Below are 21,016 nucleotides of genomic sequence, written 5' to 3'. Positions count from 1 at the left end.
TGTCCAACTTTTAAGTCCTCAGCCATTTTGATTTTACAAAATACAGCTGTGCAGTGTATAGCTACTGTAAAGTATGCAATGTAATGTATCTATGCCATGCCAAGAGTCCCAGACCATTGTGATGTCAAAGAAAACTCAGTCACCCACCCTTACTCTATAGCTAATTTGCATTTCATTGTGTGAAGACTACACAGATGGTGGATTACTTGGCCCAACTGCCACATCCATTGACACAAAATACCCCAAACACACCTAGGCCCTCGCTGCAACATACCCCTTATCCACCACTCTCATAAATCATCATGAAATCATCAGCACCATGTACACACTCGTATTTCCTATAAAACCATAAACTTGGGTGGTAAAGCTGCAAGTCTACTAATAGGTATTATATGGAGGAGCAAGTTCTCTAACAATGCAGACCTTTTTTTTTAGCATTTCTGCTACTATAAGTGAAATTCATTCCTTGACTTTAAGCCTTGCATGAATTTGGCTTAACCCCCCCACCCACCCCAGATCTTTCCATCTTTCTATTCAAACATGTCTTCAGTTGGAGTTGTACTTGAGTAAAAACTGAAGGATTTAGTTCACAAATATTAATATTTCATTGCAAAACTTTTTACTAATTGTCTTTGATTAGCTCTTAAAACATTAGAAAGGCAGTTAAAATAATGAACATTTTTTCTATAAAGTTGCAGATATTGATGACCTCTGCTCCTCCAAAAGTTGTCTGGCATCAGAAATGCCCTAAACCACTGCTTCTCAACCATTTGGGGTCCGTGATTCACAAAATGACTGAAAAATTATCCCATGACCCACTGTATTCCCACAAACTTTTGGTGGCAAAGGATTGAGGGATTTGGGTCATGGGAAGAAATAATGGGTGCAGACTAGTGCTGGTATTATAGTTAGGTAGACAGTGTTGGTTGGTGGGACCAAGAGGTAACAAACCGGCATTTAAAGTTCATGTTTATTGGTTTACAATTATTTCAGGGCTCCAATGAACTGAATGAGGCACTTCTTAAAAGCATAAATGAAGCCAGGAAGATCCATCTGGTTCCGTGTCACCTGAGAGAGAAGTTTGTGCTACGTTTTGCCATTTGTTCCCGCACAGTGGAATCTGTCCATATCCAATTTGCCTGGAAGCACATCTCAGAGCTAGCAACTGAACTTCTGAATGCATAGGACAAGCAGCAGCAGTGAGGAATGGGAGTGGGTTAAAGGGTGTTAATTGATTTTCTCCATGCTGCCAAGTTTTCTTTAATGGGAGGGGGAATTATGAGGGGGGAAATGTAACTATTGATATTATACTTGCCAAATTACTGTCAGCAAATTGTGTTGTAACATGGTCTCCTGACTGCATTATACCATGATTATGGCCCTGTAAAAATCAGGGCTGTAAGGAGTTCTATAAATGGCTTTAACAGTTTGTTCTTGCCTATGTAGACAGGACCAAATTACCTTATTATAACACAGTTGAAGCACTATCCTGTTACAGGTCTATTTGTTACCATGGTAGTTTTGCAAGTGGCCCTTTAAAACATCTGCTTTCCTTGGTGGTGGCAGAGCCAATGGTAAGAAAAGGAATTAGAGAAACTCTAATAGCTCCTAATGTAACAATTTTCTATATAGATTCCTCTACCTTCCCTTAAAAAGGGTAAGCTTTGGAGACAGCCATCCTCTTAAAATGCAATATTCTGCATATTGCTAATTCTATTTGCCTACACAGGTACTTCTGTGCCCTACATCAGTGTAGTATCTGACTGCCTAACTGGTGCTGCAAGTAAGTAGGGAACTAGAAACACTTTTTAACTGAGGAATAGGCACATTTTATTTGGATTTGACTTCAATAATAAAATGTTTATAGACCTGATGTCACTGGAATGTGTGCTGGCCTTTTGGCAGGTAGAAGAACCAACTCAAAGCTTTAAATAGTGAAAACAATAGGTATTTAATTTTAAAGGGGTTTGTTCTCCTGACTACTTGAACAAAGAAAGGGAAGAATAGACTGTTTCCTCACTCCCACCCACCCTCCCCACACACCACCACTTCCCACAGTGTAATTCTTTGAACATTTAAGAATCCACTCCACTTAGATGAAAAATTGACCTAAATCTAGAAAGCCCTGCTCAGTCCAACTAGCTGGATGGGGTGCTGGGAAGAAGCAGGAGTGGAGGAACCCACAGTGCTCCCCTGAGCTGAAGTATGCTCTAGGTATCCTTACATTGCCTGTACCCTGTCTGGGAAGGGAGAACAGGAGAATCTGCACGGCCTGAGACCATTTGGCCCTTTCCCCAGGCACCCCATTCCCTGCTCTCTTTTTCTCCTTGGGGTACATATCCCCTCCACACCCTTCCCACTTCCTCCCTGTACCTGGATCTGCTGCCAATGATCCTACTGTGGCAGTGCTTTAAATGTTTCTGTTGATTTGATAGACTTTATGTTGAGAGACGTCCTACAAATTGGTAGAAATGTTTTAAGTGCGAGTGATGTATTATAATTAATTTACATTGAAATGATTTTTAAAAAATCATTAACATCTCATAATATTGAACAGCAAAATTATTAAAGTATGAATTTACTTTACAAACATGTACTCAAATTGTAGAAATTATATAATTTCCCAGACTGGACTGTGAAAATAGTCTCGTCGGTTTTGTTCTCATATTCTCATGTACCAGCACAATGCTACTGTTCTGGGATTTCTAACATATCAAGTACATGTTTTACAACCAATGCTACTTTCTTCTATTAAAAGAAAAAAATTAAATCTTGAAAACAAATGTTAGGTTCACACATATTTAAAAACAGAAAAAGTAAAGATTATACTTGAGCCTAACATAAATCTATATCACACTTACAGCAATGTAAGTCTCAAAAATTCATTTGCTCTGAAGTCACATAAAAGACCATTAATTACTATGTATCTTTGGGGCATTGTCCATCATATACATTATTATTAATGATTATAAGGGGATTGGGCTGTCTTTGAATTATATTTTATGTTGAATTAAAAAAAAAATCAGTCTACTCCATAGTGATACATCTTGAAATATTGTGTAAGGATTTCATGTGTGATTGAAATCTGTGCACTACCTGACACTTTTCATGAAATCAGTACACTCCCTCTGTATTTCTAAATTCATTTCTGAGGAAACGATTTATTTGAAGAATAATCTGTAAATTGAAGATAATTCCACAGAAATCAGTGGAGTTGCCTGGGTTTACTACTGTCACTGAAATTAAAACCTGTCTGTCTCATAGTAACTGAATGGGAAGTGCATAATGGAAAGGAACACTGCACTGATGGTGAGTTTTTACTAGACCGGATCGGAAAATTTCTGACAAAATGAAATTTCATTGAGAAACAAATACATTTTCACCAAAAAGTTGTTTCCATGCAGCTCTAATCCAAACACGAAGTAATCATTTTGAAAAAAGTATAGCCATTTTTATAACTGAAATACTCTAAATATAGTAAAAAAAATTTAATTTTAAAATTAATAAGAGATTTTGCTCCAATTGCTTTTTTTAAAACAAGAAGTGAAGGGTCTGTAGATTTACAGTGCCCCTAACTTAGCAGCAAGCAGAAATCTGGGTTTCATATTTACTTGTTTCTAAATTCCAGGGGTGAGGTGACTTGTTATAGTTCATAAGGAAATGGTGAAGGCTTTTTTTTTTTACACATCTTCCTGTGCCCTATTTTCCCTTGGAAGGTAAAGGGTGGGTAGTTAAGGGAGGTATAATTGTTGCCTTAAAGTGTTGACTTTATTGAAAAAAAATACTCGGCCATGTAATCCAGTCAAGAACAAAAGCATCATTTGTGAAAACTAGGTGATTAGAAGAAACACCATAACCATGGTGTTCCTCTTATGCAGCTATAAAATCTATTTGTGGGTGAAATGGCTTCTGGAAACCAATGTTAGGTCAATGTGTGAACCCAGATCCATTGTGCCTTTTGTTCAAAAGCTGACACAATTTGTGTTGATTCATTTGTTTAACATTGATGATGACTATGAAGCCTAACAACAGCACTTTAGCAGAATATCCAAATTCCACAGGATATAATGTAGCTGCTAGATGAGGGGAAAAATAAAATTAATCAGGCAATTTTGAATAACTTTGCAGATTTTTCTTAGCTAGTACAATATGTACATTCTTACTGTGATAGTAGATTAAAATATATTTAATTACTGATTCTAAATCACTGATTATTGCTAATATGTAATACACTTGCCTGCATTAAAATTATTACAGTTCTACTGTTTCCCTCTTGCCTTCTAGTACTGGATTCTGTTCATCAGTTATTTTTCTTTGTTGTAAACTGCAAAGGTACCATATTCTGTGAGTGTTATCAATAGTACTCTTCCCCCCATCCCTCCAGTTTGTCTTCTATAACTGTGTTCTAAACCAGCTAGACACCCTTACACTTGAAATGCTCAAGGACAGGGGCTAAAACATACAAGTGAGAACAAAAAAGTTGAAAAATTGAAGGTAAGGGGGAAACTAGAATAACATAAATGATGGCTAGTGCCTAACTTGAATACCTGGCGTCGCTTGACTTTGGTTGGAAAATGTTTAGATTCTCTGTGTCTTTTTGTTGTATGTTTGTGGTTAGAAAGCTTCTTTTACTTGAAATCTGTATCCAAAGCCTGTTAACCAAACATGCAGAGCTTATTGACAACATTAATAAACAAAATGAAGTCATTGTATTGTCTACTTTTGTTATACATAAAATGGAGAAGGCTGGGTTAATATCATCAAAAGTTTAAGGGTTTCCAAGTTCCTTAAGCAGCAGCAGCTCTATTGAAGTCAGTGCACCTATTTTCAGCATCAATGAATTTGACTCCATATTTTCTTTAGAGGTGTAAACTTGCAAATCATAGTTCCCATAGGAACCTCTCTCTTTTCTCAGATCATTCTGAAAAATCCTGACAATAAACAGTCTTTCCATCTCCGGGCATAGGTGTAGTTACCATTTTGAAAAATGTACAGCCACATGTTGATCTTCTCTTAGTGATTCCTATAATCCTGTAAGATAGAGATGGCATTATGCCCAGTAGGCCAAATTCTGGTCTAAGCAGCAACTGCAGTGAAATCAGCTGAGTGTAACTGAGGGGGAAATCTAAAGGCCCACTATCACTAAAACAGAGTAGAAATATTACCTCACCCACCTTGTCTCTCTAATATACTGGGATGACACAGCTACAACTACACTGCATAAAATAGCATAGGACAGTTGAATATGCTGTAGATCAGAGGTTCCCAAACAGTGGTACATGTGAAAAAGCAACCTCTCCAGGCTCTGCTCACACACAGCCATTAGCATGCAAAATCACTCCCAGCAAAGTTACAAGAACGCTTTCCCAGCCACTCATGAACTACATACAGGATGACACAAGCAAATTCTTAGTCCTAGCCTTGCACCCTGAGAAATATGTGTCTTGTACTGTCCACCACACAACTCAACAATGCAAGCTCATTAATAGTCTGTTATTTCATCAAAGGAAATGATTGTGCACCAACCTTTGTTAACCTGAGTAGCAAGTACCCAAACACTTGAAGCAAAATGCATTGGTTTAGATAAAACAATAAAACAAGTTTATTAACTAGAGAAAGATAGATGTTAAATGATAAGTGATCAGTAAGGCTAGGATTTAGTCACGGGTACTTTTAGTAAAAGTCATCGACAGGTAATGTGCAATAAACAAAAATTGACCTGTCGATGACTTTTACTAAAAATACCCGTGACTAAATCTTAGGCAGGCATGGGGGGCCACTGCTGGCGGGGGGGAGCATCTGGAGGGGCCGATGCTGGGGTGGAGGGGGAGATGCCCAGAGCCAGCACCACCAGCTGCCGGGGGCCCTAGACCACGGCTGCTCCATTTGGCTACCTGGGGACCACTGCCAGGGCCAGCAGACCACGGCTACTCCTGCCTGCTGCCCAGGGATCACTGCCTGGGGCCACGGACTGCAGCTGCTTTGGCCACCCCAGGACCACTGCTGGGGGCTGCCCGAGCAGCATGCTGGTGTGGCTGTCTCCAGGGCCGCTCCAGCACCTGAGCAGCTGGGCCCAGGATCAGCCACGTTGGCCACTGCAGAAGTCTTAGAGATCATAGAAAGTCATGGAATCCGTGACTTCCGCAACCTCCATGACAGACACGGAGCCCTACTGATAAGGGATAAAAGTCAGAATTGGTTACTAATAAACAGCTAAAACCACAATCTAATTCCTAAACTTTACCAGATCGATCACAGCAAACAGGAGCAGTGTTTGTTTTTTAGATAAGCAGCTCCCTGTGCTCCGGAGCGCTGCAGAGCTCCGAGTTCACAACAAAACAAAGAGAGGCTGCATAACAAAACAAAGAGAGTAATCTAGTTAAAAGCATTCTGGGATATCTCCTAATACCCTGGAGGCCAATAACAGCGCTGGTGTGTGGCCACACTTGACGAGCAGCGCTGGATCAGCAGCGCTGGATCACCAGCTCTGCACTCGTTATACCCCAAGCAGACCAGGTGTACAGCCAGCGCTGCAGCCAGGGAGTTGCAGCGCTGGATGTGCCTTGCAGGTGTGGACAGTTACTAATTGCAGCACTGGAAAGCCTCCACCAGTGCTGCAACTTTCAAGTGTAGCCAAGCCCTAAGTAAGATTTGAAGCAAACAGCTTTCTCACGCTACCAGATGCTGCAGGCAGTTCACAGTTCTTAATTTACAGGCTGGATTTCCTTTCCACCTGGGACCACTTCCCTCAGTTCATTATGTCCTTCAAGTATTCATTGATGTTATGAGCAGAGATATGTAAGGTGAAGAGGAGAGGGGTCTGTTGAATGGTTGTGTCCAGCCTAGAGTGTACCCGGAGAGCTGTCATAGCAGGAAACAAGTTTTCCTATCTTGCAAAACTGAGATTCTGAGAATTAGCCCATTCTGCATTAGGATGAAAGTGGGACCTTTTGAAGCTTTTCACAAAAACTCAAAACTGCCACTGCCAATAACTAGTTATGGGGATGTGCAAGACCTGGGTTCAAGTCCCTGGTCTGATTCAGGCAGACTAGAGATTTGGACCACTCAGCTATTTTGGAGTGGGACTTTCTCTCTCTCTCTCTCTCCTTGGTTATGCCAGAAATTCCAACCTGGATCTGAGAAACCTTTCCCAATGAAAGTTTTGCCAAAACTAGTATATTCCAGTTAAATGTTTTGGCTTTGACATGTCAGCATTTTCTGAGGAAAAAAATATTTTGTCTATGAATTCCCAACCAACTCTTAATCTCACATCCTCTAACCCACCCACCCAGACTCCTCCAGCCAAACTGCCCTTGCTTCTAATTTTTCCCAGGCACCTGTCCACCAGCCAAATTCAAAACTTTTTTTTTAACTATGAGTTAGTAAATACTTAAATCTATTTAAGCCTAAAATAAATGTGCACAAAAAGGAGAAATTTGTAAGAAGATGGTATATGAACCAATAAAGTTTGGGAACTGCTGCAGTCAGCAGAGTCCAGTTAGGGTTGCCAGGTGTCTGTTTTTTGACTGGAACGCCTGTTGAAAAAGGACCCTGGCGACTCTGGTCAGAACTGCTAACTAGGCCACTAAAAGTCCTGTCGGCGGCGCAGCAGGGCTAAGGCACGCTCCCTGCCTGCCCTGGCTCCACACGGCCACCGGAAGCAGCCAGCATGTCCAGCTTCTAGGTGCAGGGGTGGCCACAGGGGCTCCCTGTGCTGCCCCCACCCCGAGCGCTGGCTCCGCAGCTCCCATTGGCTGGGAACCGTGGCCAATGGGAGCTGCGCGGGCGGTGCCTGCGGGCACAGGCAGCGCACAGAGCTCCCTGGCCCTTCTGCCTAGGGGCTGCAGGGAAATGCTGGCTGCTTCTGGGCCCCACCTGAGGTAAGTGCTGCCCAACCAGAGCCCGCACCCCAAACCCCCTCCTGTGCCCCTGCCCCAGCCCTGAGCCCCCTCCCGCAACCAAACTCCCTTCCGGAGCCCACACTCCCAGCTGGAGCCCTCACCCCTTCCTTCATCTCTAACCCTTGCCCCATCCTGGTGAAAGTGAGGGTGGGGGGAGAACGAGCAATGGAGGGAGGGGGGATGGAATGAGTGGGAGGTGAGGCCTCAGGGCAGGGAAGGGGTAGTGGGGGGGGGTGGAGCAGGGGGCAAGGCAAGGGTGTTCAGTTTTGTGTGATTAGAAAATTGGCAACCCTAGCTCCAATAAATATTTTCAAACCAGCTGGAGCCCCAGTGCCTCAGCCCCACGGCACATGCTGGGGTTCGGGGCTTCAGCCCGTGGGAGGTGTCGGGGCTAAAGCCATGAGCCCTGGTGCTCCCTTCCCCCTGCAGGACTAAAGCCCAGAGCCCCGAATGCAGGAGCCGGGCCTCTGGGAAATAATAATTGAGAATTTAAGCCCTGGCTGCTCTAGATAGTAATGGTGGCATAATAAAGTCAATGAATAACAAAAACCCACCAATCATTGTAAGAAATGTTGCCCACAGAAAATTAAATACTGTGGTCCACCCCACATGAGTGACTTAAATGACTGCATTTATTAAATTGAAGGCAAAAGTAATTGTGGACAGAACACTGCACCGATGAAAATGCTATCTGAAAACTTTGGCCAAAATGAATGTGTACAGGAATATTAGGAATATTACAGTTTAAATGAGGGAAGTGAACAATTAAGGCAGCATAGATATTTTAAGTACAGCAAATTGGAAATGGGAAATATTTGTTTTTGAAAAAAAGTCCCTTCGTTTGGAAAAAAATTGAAATTCAGCATTGTCCATTTCTAATTTAAATATTCTCACAGTTCATAGGTGCTCTTAAATAGAATGTGTAATGAAATATTTTATTTCTGTACATTTATTTATATGAACTGTGAGGCCACTTGGATATTTATTTACATTCCCATAACTGTTCCCTTATGTATTTGGCTTTTGTCTTAATATAAGTTGAGTCTCAAAGCAGAATTATTAAAATATATGCATACTCTCAGCCCTTTACATTAGCCCTGAGCCTGGAAGCTGAGCCATGTGGAAAAACTTGCAGGATCAGGGCGTGATGATCCTGACGATCTCTTTGTTGCCTGATGTAAGAAGACTACCTTCTCAAATAAAGTGGCAGGATTAGTTGCAAGTAGGGCTGTCAAGCAATTAAATAAATTAATTGTGATTAGTTGTACTGTTAATAACAGAATACCATTTATTTAAATATTGTGGATGTTTTCTACATTTTCAAATATACTGATTTCAATTGCAACAGAGTACAAAGTGTACAGATGGAGCATAACTTTAATACAGTGGTGGTCTAGTTTTAACAACAGATTTCAAAGCCCCTCTTAAGAAATGTGCACCCTGGCCACATTATTGGCACAAGTAGGCCAAAGTGGGTAAGATCTGAGGGGAGCCCTTCTTAATGTAGAGACAGCTTATGTGACACATCTTAAAAACACACACAAAGGCAGCATTGCCCATTCTTGCCATTTCATTGTGAGTCTTAAAATATTTAGGCCCAGCTTCATAAAGGGATTTCAGTTCCTAACTGCCATGGAAGGTCAGGAACTGAAATCCCTTGGTGGATCTGGGAGTTGAGAACTGAAATCCCTATGTGGATCTGGGTTTGTGGGTTTTCCTGATGCCCCAGCACTTCATGGTTGTGCAGCGTGAAAAGGTGACCTGAGTTGAACAGTAAAGATTCAAAAACTCAGATGACAAAAAATCCATTTTTAAATAGTGATTTTTCTAACCCCATTGCACTGAGGGAAGGGCGGGACACTTCTTGATTTTTAAGCCTTTGGCTGTTAGCAGTAGGGGGCTGGGGACAGCACACAGGGGCTGAGTGGGGCAGGAAGAAGAGCGGGCAATGGGCAAGCAGCAGCTGGTGATAAGGGGAGAGAGCAGGGTGACCAGACAGCAAGTGTAAACTATCGGGACGGGGGTGGGGGATAATATCAGGACCGTCCCTATTATTAAAATGGGGCCATCTGGTCACCCCAGGCGAGGGGGCTGCAGAGATGGGGGGAGGGGCTGGCTCCATGGGGAACAACCCCCCCGGCCGCAGGGGCCTCGCGCAGGGAGACGGATGCTCGTGATTAAACAAAAAAAAGCTGCTCGCCCGGCCCCGCCCTCAACGCACACGCTGAGAGCCCGCCACGAGTGGCGTCTGTTCGGTATCCGCCCCCCGGTACGGATCCTGCTCCTATTGGAAGGCCGCGCTGTTGCCACGACCAATGGGAGCGCCGCCACGGCCGGGCTTTCTACGGGGTATCCCAGAGCCGGGGATGGCGGCGCGCGCCCACTTGCCCGCGACTTTTTCTATCTCTCCCGCCTCTCCCCCCCCCCCGGGATTCTGATTGGCTGCGCCTCTCCCCTCCATTCCCCGTCCCCCCCGGCGCTCTCTGACGCCGAGTTGGTTGGTCGATTGGCTAAGGTAGAGCGGGACTGGAGCCCGCGAGACGAGAGTGGAACGCGCGGCGGGGACGGGTCGTAGCCGCGTGGGGGCGAACGTTTCGGGGAGACGCGCGGCCCCAGGCGGTTGCTGACCCCGAGCCCCGCCCCGCCCGCGCGGACTCTGCTGCGCGTGCTTCCAAGTCCGCACTAGGACTCTGCTGCGCTGCGCCTGTTGCAGGGGCTGTGCCCGCGCTGAAACGTGCTACGCCAGCCCCTTAGTTAAATCGGTTCCGCCCCTCCCCCGTGAGTACCCGCCGAGACCGGTGGGAAGCTGTTTGGATTGCACAGGTGAGACCAGGCAGCAGCAGCAGCTCCCCACGGGACATACAGATGCAATAGGTAAGGGTGCCCGGGCCGGATTAACTTTTTGTGGGCCCGGTGCCACACAGATTTGTGGGCCCCCGTGGGGCGGGGGGCAGTGAGGCACAGCATAGAGAGAGCAGCCCCGCTCAGCGCAACCCAGCCAGGAGGGCACTGTTTACAAACCTGCAGCTGCCAGACGCACACTGGCCTGCCCAGCCCCTTCCCCTTGAGAGTGGGCCTGCACCATGGCACCCCACCCTTATGCCCAGTGCCCCCTTGCCCAGAGACCTCCACCATAGATCTCTATGGCCCGCCCCCTCCCCTCCAGAGATCTCCCCTGCTGGCCTCCCCGCACAACTGCATAGCATCCTGCACATCACACCGCTCACCCAGTGCCCATAGACCGTCCCCCTGCCCACTACCTTCCTCACAGCTCCACAGCACCCCATATTCCTGAGGGGCTTCTGCACCAGAAAATTAAAAATTCTATGCACAATATTTTAAAATGGGAGTACATGGCTGTGGGGAGCACAGGTCACTGGTTGCGTGGAGGTGGGAGATTACCCTGCAGCCTCCCCACTGGGACAGGGACTTGGCAGTGAGGCTGCACCTGACACAGTGCAAGGGCTGGCCCTGCCCCCCTGTGCCAGGCGCACCAGGTGTGGGGGGATCCAGGTGGGGGTAAAAGAGTTCTCTGTGGGGCAGTCTAGGTGTGGGTGGCTCTGGGAGATCTGGATGCACAGAAGCTCATTGAGGGGTTCCAGGTGCAGGGGCAATGGGATTCTGCAGGGGATCCAGGGGAAGGTGTTTGGGGCTCATCGGGGTGTGTGTCTCTAGGTGCAGGGGAGGTGCAGTTCATTTGGGTGGGGGGTCCAGGTGGTTGGGGCTTTGGGGAGGGTGTCTGGGGGTGCACATCAGGGTGGTACAGATGCAGGGGAGGTGGGGCTTGTCAGAGTGAGGGTTAACAGGGGAGCCCCAGCTTCTGCAAAGGGGATGCCGCATGCTGGGCTTCAGCTTCCCCCATCCTCTTCTCTTCCCCATCATGATCCTCTACCCCTTCCCCACCAGGCTTGGGGGGCAGGAGCAAAGCGGGTTGGGGGCAGCAGGAAGTGGAATGACCCATCCCCAGCCCGCTCTGCTCTGCTCCCCGGCTCCTGGACTTTGGAGGAGGGGGGAAACGCCCCCTGCACTCACCGGTGGCACGGCTAGGAGCTGGCGGAGTGGGCTGGGCCCGGGTTGCTCCACTTCCCGACACTCAGTGAGTGCAGGGTGGGGCTGACCCCTGCTGCAGTCACCTAGGATTCATAGCTCAGGGGAAGGGGTTTGGGGGAGAAAGGGCAGAGTGGGGGCAGGGCTGGGACGAGGTGGAGCAGGGGCGGGGGTAGCTTTCCTGGCTGGATTAGCTGTCCGGGGGATCGGGCTAGCTGGGGCCCCTTCTGACTCTGGGCCCGGAGCCATGGTAAACTTGGTACTGAAGGGTGCGTAAGGCCCTGAGCTTAGTGCCCCCATATCTAACTGGGATGAAATGGGAATAGGGGCCCAGCCCACATGATTTACCAGGCCCCCAGATTTCTTCCTCTGGGCCTTTCCATGGGTGTAGACTGCATACACCTGGCAATAACTGAATTTACAGTATGAATTTCCACCACTGAACTATAGACCCACTGCTTGTAACATATTGCACTTTATGAAATGTTCCTGAAATGTGTGTTCATTTAGTAAAGAGTGTCTGATATGTGTAATCTGACCTACTAGTGGCATCCTGTCTCTAAATGTGCTGTTTGTTCTGTTAGGCATAGGAAGCAAATTGCTTGCACCTTAATTCACAGATAGAACTAGATTACTAAAATATGTTGCTTGTGATGTGTATCATCAGTGTTCTAATCTCATTTATATTGTAAGTTTAAGAGCGTTGTATGGGCTTTACCCTGAAAGATGATTGTAAAAATTGCATTGTGGGATTCCATTGTGTCTCACTGATTTCTAATCTGGATGTGCAAATAAAAATTTTTGATTCCCTCCTCCCCAAATGGCAGGTTTTCAAACTCAGGCTAGGATGTGAGACTCAGGTTGGACTATTTCCATCTTGTGTATCATTACCAGTGACTCAGGTTCTGGAGCCCAGATTAAATGCTCAGTTATAAACATGCTCAATTTCTACTCCACAATCATTGATTTAAATTTACTGAAAGTCACAATGCACTCTGAGGCCAAAGACCTAGAACCTGATCAATTTGAAACTATAACACATTGAAACAAACACAGTTCGTGGGGAGACTGAAGGACTGGAATTACTGGAGAAGAGGGTTGACTGGTGCAGGATAAGAGCTCTTTAAAAAGTCTTTTGAGATAATTGTGGATTTCCCAAACTGAGCACGCACATGTGCCTGTACTGATACCATTAAGTCTAGGCTTTACCAAAATTAGCTAATAGGCACACTTCAAAGAGATGATAACTTTGAAAGTCAATCAAATACAATGTATGTGTATATATATTTTTCCAAATTTAGTGAAAGGCTCATTCCAGGCCATATTTTATCTCTCATACTTCAGCCACTTTTGCTGCAGCTCTGTAAAAAGAAGTGCACCCTCAGTTTTAATTTAAAAATACCTGGAGGGATTTGTAAAACTAAAAGGTTCACTGGTGGACAGAAAGAAAGCAATGGCAAGTTTTAATCTGAAAAGGTGAATTATTGGAAAGTACTCTAGCATTTGCTATCGAGTAATACATGCTCTTAATTTTCATTTTAAAAAAAATCACAAACACCCTGTATTAAACTCTGCCCTCTGCTTTCCAGTCTCTTCCCTTTTCCTCAGCCCACAAACTTTATGTATTTTCATCATTTCCACTAGTGTCATAGTAACAGATTCTTAATTCTGACAACTAAATACTTGTCTTAAGTAATACTCTATAGACTTCTCTCCAAGAAGGGTTAACCATTGCTGACTTGTGTTTAGCTAATCCACCTCATCTGGCCAGCTGTTACTCTGCAGTTCTCCTCTTAACCCCGCTCCCAGGGAGACCTGTTATAAGGAGCAGTCTGCAAGGAGAGAGAGAAAAGTCTGGTTCCTAACGGTTTTATGCCATAAATGTTGTTGTTTTTTGTAGGAATGGTAAAGTATCCAGCCCAGCTAAGTGTCATACAGAGTCTGCTGGCTATCCCCCTGACTTAAAATAGTAATCAATTAATTAACTATACATTTATGAATTTAGAAGAGAGAAGGTAGCAAAAATATAATTTAGTGACTGAAATTAACTTTTTTCTTTGTAACTTAATGCAAAATCTTTTTCTGTTTCTTTCATCATAGATCATGCAGACACCTGTCTCTAGTGCTGTACACCTGAATGAATGGCAGAAGAATTACTTTGCAATTACCTCTGACACCTGTACACCAGGACAGAAGGCAGATGGATACCGTGCACAGATTCTGCACATTCAGTATGCATGGGCAAACTCTGAGATCTCCCAGGTCTGTGCTACCAACCTGTTCAAAAAATATGCAGAGAAATACTCTGCCATTATTGACTCTGACAACGCAGAGACTGGCTTGAATAACTACGCTGAAAACATTTTGACTTTGGCAAGATGTCAGCAAAATGACAGTGACAAGTGGCAGTCCTCCTTGACAACAAGTAATGTCTTTGAATTAAAGAGTGTTCAGGAGTTGATGCATGCTGGCAAAAAGTTCCAAAGCTCTCTGATGGCACCAGCAGATGCCTTTGTGGTAGTTGATAAGGAGGTCAGTGCCTCTGTTACTCCAGGTCTGCCTAAACTCAATGTGTGCAGCAGTGCTGTAGATACTGATCTCTGGGCTAACTCATCAAAATGTATAAGTCAGGGACCAGATATTCTTGAGAGTCTCTCATCTTTGAAATGTCTTCAAAGTAGTGTGCCTTCTGTGACCAAAAATACAGATATACTTCCTGCCTCCTCTGCCTCTTTAAATGAACTGCCTAATACAGGTTTCTATGCAAGTCCATTATTTGGAAACAACAAAGCAGCAAGTAGCAGTTCTGTGAAACCCGCAAGTCATTTTGAGATTGGACAGAATTTGTCTTTTTCTAATCACTCCTCTCTTCTGGCAGGGTCTGGAAATCCAGGAAAAAGGAAAACATTTTATAGCTCCAGTGATGAAAGCAACAGTACAACTTCCAGCCTTGCTTCTTCCAAGCCCTCCATTAGTACAGAAGCCAAGAACTTTGTAGGGAGTGGAAATGGGAGTGAAGAGAGCAATGATTTTAAAACGGCAAAAGAACAGCTCTGGGTAGACCAGCAAAAGAAATATCACAATCAGCCTCAACGCACACCAGTCTCATCCTATGGTGGTATTAAAAAATCTTTGGGAGCTGGAAGGTCTCGGGGTCCATTTGGAAAATTTGTCCCTCCGGTGCCAAGACAAGATGGGAATGAAAATGGAGGGCCGCAGTATAAACCTTATGGCGCTGGACCAACAGAGTCTTCATTTCCAGTGGATGAACGTTTGAAGAACATAGAACCAAAAATGATTGAACTTATTATGCATGAGATCATGGACCATGGACCTCCAGTGAACTGGGATGACATTGCTGGAGTAGAGTTTGCTAAAGCAACTATAAAGGAGATAGTAGTCTGGCCTATGCTGAGACCAGACATCTTTACAGGGTTACGTGGTCCTCCCAAAGGAATTCTTCTCTTTGGCCCTCCTGGGACAGGTAAGACTCTTATAGGCAAGTGCATTGCGTGTCAATCAGGAGCTACTTTTTTTAGCATCAGTGCCTCTTCGCTGACCTCCAAGTGGGTAGGTGAGGGGGAAAAGATGGTTCGTGCACTGTTCACTGTGGCACGATGTCAGCAGCCAGCTGTGATTTTCATTGATGAAATCGATTCTCTCTTGTCTCAGCGTGGAGATGGGGAACATGAATCTTCTAGAAGAATAAAAACTGAATTTTTAGTCCAGTTGGATGGAGCAACAACCTCGTCTGAAGACCGTATTCTAGTGGTGGGAGCAACAAATCGGCCACAAGAAATTGATGAGGCTGCCCGAAGAAGACTGGTAAAAAGGCTGTACATCCCTCTTCCTGAAGCTTCAGCTAGGAAGCAGATTGTAACTCGTCTGATGTCAAAGGAGCACTGTTGTCTAAGAGAAGAGGAAGTTGAGCTCATAGTTAAAAAATCTGATGGATTTTCTGGGGCAGACATGACACAGCTCTGTCGAGAAGCTTCTTTAGGTCCTATCCGTAGCCTTCAGTCCATGGACATTGCAACCATCACACCCGAACAAGTTCGGCCTATTTCTTTTCTTGACTTTGACAGTGCTTTCAAAACTGTGCGACCCAGTGTGTCTTCAAAGGATCTGGAACTATATGAAAACTGGAACCAAACATTTGGCTGTGGAAGATAACTGCATCTGAATTGTCGTGCAGAAGTTTCTTTCTTTCTCTCTCTGTCTCATACATACCCACACTAAGATCAACTGTCATTTACAATGTTCAAGTTTTTTTTTTTGTTTATAACAATTCTTTGTAATAAAGCTATTTTAATAAATGTGATTAAATTCATTATTGGATTTTATGTTGCTTCCTTGCCCTGAGTTCTGAGAATGAAATGCACTTCAATGCAAAGAGTTTGCAGTAGGCTCTCAACCAGAGGATGTTGAAAAGGCCAAGACAATAACAGGGTTCAGAAAAGAACTAGATAAATTCATGGAGGATAGGTCCATCAGTGGCTATTAGCTGGGATGGTGTCCTTAGCCTCTGTTTGCCAGAAGCTGGGAATAGATCACTTGATGATTACCTGTTCTGTTCATTCCCTCTGGGATACCTGGCATTGGCCACTGTCGGAAGATGGACCTTTCGTCTGATCCATTCTTATTGCATTTATTCCACAATAGCTGGGAAGAGCAACCCACCCACATCAACCAATGGAGAGCATCCACAAAACAAAAAAAACCCAATATTATTTCTGTACAATGCTAATGATTGTTCTCGTTAATAATCTTATGCAGTACAGTATGCAAATCTGAGATACTGGACATACATGCTTTAACCGTACGAATGGTAATTTATGTTCATAAAATATTTTGTTCTGTAACTATTCAAATACATTACAAAACAGTTTTCTCTGGTTCTGAGCCCGTGAACAGTGGCAGTAGTTCGGATCTTGCACCCATGCAGAATAACTTTGAAGTGAGGACTTGTGGAAGTATGGGGTCCGTATTAGCACATCATTGTAGGATTTCATCATAGTAACCAGAAGAATTCTGATTATAATATACTTTGTGGTCATTGAACAGAAAGGGGGTGGTATTCTCATGTTTTGGTATGCTTTATTACACACTTGTTGTCTCCTAGTAAAAGGTATCAATTGGAATTTTTTTTAAAAAGGAGCATTTCTCTTGCGTGGCCTGTGATTAACTATAATATATGTATTTAATGTTTACAGTATCTCTCTGATTTATCTTCATTTGTTTTGGTATGAGTTTAATTTTAAGATCCAAATTGTTTTAAGAAAGGAATTAAATGTAAAGTTCTTCAAACTGAGTTTTTGTTCTACATCATTGTGATAGTAGAAATTCTCTAAATATGGATAAATTACTGGTGATGCTTGGGTAAATTTTTATCGCCAACCTGGGAACTTAATTATGCAGGGGTATGAGACTATAGAAAACATTGAGTTCAGAATAATTTTGAGATTTTTTTTTTAAATTATTATTAAAGTTTTTCTTAGGGCTTGACTACACTTAAAACACTATAGCAGCACAGCTGCACCACTGTAGCACTTCAGGGTAGAACCTTTTTATGCCCAAGATCACTTTTTGAATCTAAGGGCAACCCAAGATCTCCCCCTCAACCTTCTCAAAGCCCTGCCCTGCTCACTCCAGGCCCCCACCCCCATCACTCGCTCTCCCCCACCCTCACTCACTTTCGCCAGGCAGGAGCAGGGGGTTGGTGTTGGAGGTGGGGGGGTGCATGCTCGGGGCTGAGGCCGAGGGGTTGGTAGTATGGGAGGGGGCTCTGGGCTCAGCCTGGGGTAGGGGGTTGGAGTGCAGGAGGGGGTGCAGGGTGCGGGCTCTGGAAAGGCTCCAGGCTGGGGCACAGTGTTGGGGTGCAGGAGGAGGTACAGGGTGCTGGCTCTGGGAGGGAGGTAAGGCTTGGGGTGCAAGAGGGGGTTCAGGGTGCAGAAGGGGGTTTGGGGTGCTGGCTCCGAAGGGGGCTCAGGGATGAGGTGTGGGGTGCGGCTTCCTGCTGGGCACCACTTATCTCCAGCCGCTCCCAGTCAGTGGTGGCTGCAGCAAGGCTAAGGCAGGCTCCCTGCCTACCCTGGCCCCACATTGCTCCTGCGGTCGGTGGGTGGCTGGGTGGGTGGCTGGGTGGGGGCGGGTGGCACATGGCTCTGTATGCTGCCCATCTCTGCAAGCACCACCCTCGCAGCTCTCCTGGCCAATGTGAGCTGCAGGCACAGTGCTTGCAGGCAGGAGCAGCGTGCAGGGAGCCCCCTACCCTCCTGGGCCATAGAGCTGCACTGGCCGCTTTGGGGAGTGGTGTGGGGCCGGGATAGGCAGGGAGTCTGCCTTAGCTGCAGCCACACTATGCTGGAGATCGCAATTGACTGGGAGATCCTCTATGATCGACCTACACCAATGGGAGGGATTCTCCCATCGATGTAGATAATCCAGTTCCCCGGGAGGCGGAAGTCCAGTTGACAGAAGAATTCTTCCCTCTACCTAGCATTGTGTACATGGGGACTTAGGTTGGCTTAACTATGACACTCGAGTGTGGATTTTTCACACTCTTGAGCGACGTAGTTAAAAACCTAATTTTCTAGTGTAGACAGTCCTAAGAATCACTATTGATTGAAACATTAAAAATAGTTTAAAGAGAACTTACTGTTTGAGATTTTTTTATGCAGATGTGTACATTATAGTATTCTAAGACGTATTCATAGATCTACGTCATTTCAAAAATACATTTTAAATAATTTCAAAATGCTCGTGGTCAGTTGCGTATACTTCAGATAAATATGCTTCTGAATGTATTTTTGTTGCTGACAAAATATGAAGATTCTATTATTATTTGGATGAATGGAGTCAGAAGGTTCTTCATACAGACCTCTGCCAATTTCTAGCATGCTAAATAAGAGAAGTGATAGAAAGATGTTCTACATATAGCATTTTGTTAATTTAAAAAAAATCATATGCATTTGCCCAACTCCTTTTTGTCCTAAGCTGAGAGTTCCCTTTCTGAAATATTACAACTTCAACAGTGGGCTGAGGCTAGAGGAATACTAAATGTATGGACTGAAATTTTTCCCATGTTTACATTTGCTTTATTGCAGAAGTTCCCAAACTTTTTGTAGTGTGGACCAAATGGAAAAGTAATAGTAAGAGCATTTTAATGTGTTTTGACTGTCTTTTCATGAATTTAGCAGCTGGAAATAAAGAATAGCCAGTATTGTGTGACCAGCTAACAATCTGTAGACCAAAGTTGAAGACCTCTGCTCTGTCATATTTAACAAGCATTTCCATTTGCCAAGAGCTTAGTCTAGACCAGTGGTTCTCAAAGCCGGTCCGCCGCTTGTTCAGGGAAAGCCCCTGGTGGGCCGGGCCGGTTTGTTTACCTGCTGCTTCCACAGGTTCGGCCGATCACAGCTCCCACTGGCCGTGGTTCACCGCTCCAGGCCAATGGGGGCTGCGGGAAGGGCGGCCAGCACATCCCTCTGCCTGTGCCGCTTCCGGTAAACAAACCGGCCCGGCCCGCCAGGGGCTTTCCCTGAACAAGTGGCAGACCAGCTTTGAAAACCACTGGTCTAGACAACCAAATTTAAGCTCATCTTTAAAAAAACAAAAAAAAACAGCAACAAAGTTAGTGATTCTCTGTATATCACACATTTAACAAAGCTGCCAGAAGGACCCCCTCATGCCCAAGCATCTGCTCATTTGCCCTGTTTAGCAAACATTTTCCATTCTGTTGTGGAGGAAAAGTAAATGGAAGCAATCATGGTCCTTTTCAAGTGCCTGTATATATATTGTTGAAACAAATATGGAAAGGTATTTTCTGAATTTGTGTCATTTTGAACACTTATAAAACGTCTAAAAAGTCTGAATCAAGAAAACTGTAGTTATTTAATGTTCTTTTTAATTTATTAAGCATAGATGCCCTTTTTAATATTTTTAAATTACTTCAGTGTGGCTCTTCGTATCCCACTGAAATAACACAAATCATGCAGCAGTAGCTGTGGGTTTTTGGTGGAACAGCTGTGTGTAAATGGCTTCATAAAACTTTCATTGCTGTTTTGTGTGCATACAGAACTTATGTCCTGCATAAGGCTAGTCTTGGGTTTTGTAATTTTTTCCATAATAGGGAGGAAGAGATGTATAAATTACATTATTTAACTATTTGATTTTTGTACACTTCATGTTTTAGAGCAAGGCAGAACGTTGTCTAACTTAACAGTTATCAACTAAGTAATAGAGAAATTGGACAAGACAGAAGAAGCATTGTAATATTTAACACTGATTGACCAACTAAGTTAATTCTTTTCCTATAGCTAATTCTAAACTTGAATAAATGGGTTAATTTCATGGAGACAGAATACATTTAGTTTTTGAAAATACAGTCTACCACAATGACAACTGTTGAGAAGATCATTGCAATATTAAAGTCTCCCAGTTGTCTCCTGATAATTATGTGGTTTAGCAGAAGGGTCAGGAAGGTAGCATGGTTGTGCTACATAGATTTCATCTTAAAAAACTGGATTTGCTAGTGTGCCCTTCTTGTGTGTCATGGAATAGGGTTAAAATCCTCAAAATAAATTAGCGGTGGGTGTAGCGGTTGGCCACTGCACTGCAGATTTTTTTTGTCAGCTAACCAAATTTCTGTACTGTCTTGTCTTGGAGTTTCTATGATGAATTGTCCATGTGAATGAAGGCTTCTAGGTTAGCTGGAGCTCTGAAGGCTGATAATTATGCTGTATGTTTTATACTGATAATTATGCTGTATGTTTTTACAAGTATGGTAATAGGTATACTAGTAAAATGTAGATATTTTGTGGTGATACAAAGTTTTTAGTAAAAAGACCAAGGCTCTGCTAGTAAATCTTTGCTGGGATCAAAGATTTATATAAAAAATGTTTATGATAACATAGTAAATTGCTCACCCACTGAGCCTCAGTAAATGTGTGGATTACCATGATGGTGCCATTATTTTTCACATTTTTTACCTATATATTTTGGACACTTGTGAACCAAAACAAGGTAGAAACACATCAAGAGATGCAAATATTCTTTATGCTTTAGAA

At 44.1% G+C, this 21,016-nt stretch overlaps 2 protein-coding genes across 9 annotated transcripts in view; both read left to right on the top strand.

Moving 5' to 3' along the window:
- DDC (dopa decarboxylase) overlaps positions 1-4,708 on the top strand; it is a 93,103-nt gene extending 88,395 nt beyond the window's left edge. For all 7 annotated transcript variants that reach the window (XM_039525212.1, XM_039525214.1, XM_039525215.1 and 4 more), the window contains one exon: positions 994-4,708. In XM_039525212.1, coding sequence (XP_039381146.1) covers positions 994-1,185 — 192 coding nt within the window. In that variant the 3' untranslated portion in view covers positions 1,186-4,708. The remainder of the gene's footprint in view (positions 1-993) is intronic.
- A 5,668-nt stretch (positions 4,709-10,376) lies between these two features.
- FIGNL1 (fidgetin like 1) lies at positions 10,377-16,278 on the top strand. Of its 2 annotated transcripts, none has more exons than XM_039521371.1 (2): positions 10,377-10,724; positions 14,049-16,278. In XM_039521371.1, exon 2 carries the CDS (start codon positions 14,052-14,054, stop codon positions 16,119-16,121), a length of 2,070 nt encoding a protein of 689 aa, XP_039377305.1. In that variant the 5' UTR covers positions 10,377-10,724; positions 14,049-14,051; the 3' UTR covers positions 16,122-16,278. The 2 variants fall into 2 exon arrangements, with proteins under 2 accessions (XP_039377305.1, XP_039377304.1); XM_039521370.1 differs by having other exon boundaries at positions 10,378-10,775.
- Positions 16,279-21,016: the final 4,738 nt, after the last annotated feature.

This window comes from Mauremys reevesii, linkage group 2 (genome assembly GCF_016161935.1).
Source record: "Mauremys reevesii isolate NIE-2019 linkage group 2, ASM1616193v1, whole genome shotgun sequence".
Lineage (NCBI taxonomy): Eukaryota > Metazoa > Chordata > Testudines > Geoemydidae > Mauremys > Mauremys reevesii.
The sequence above is the reverse complement of the archived record's forward strand: the minus strand, read 5'-3'. Positions and strand labels throughout refer to the sequence as shown.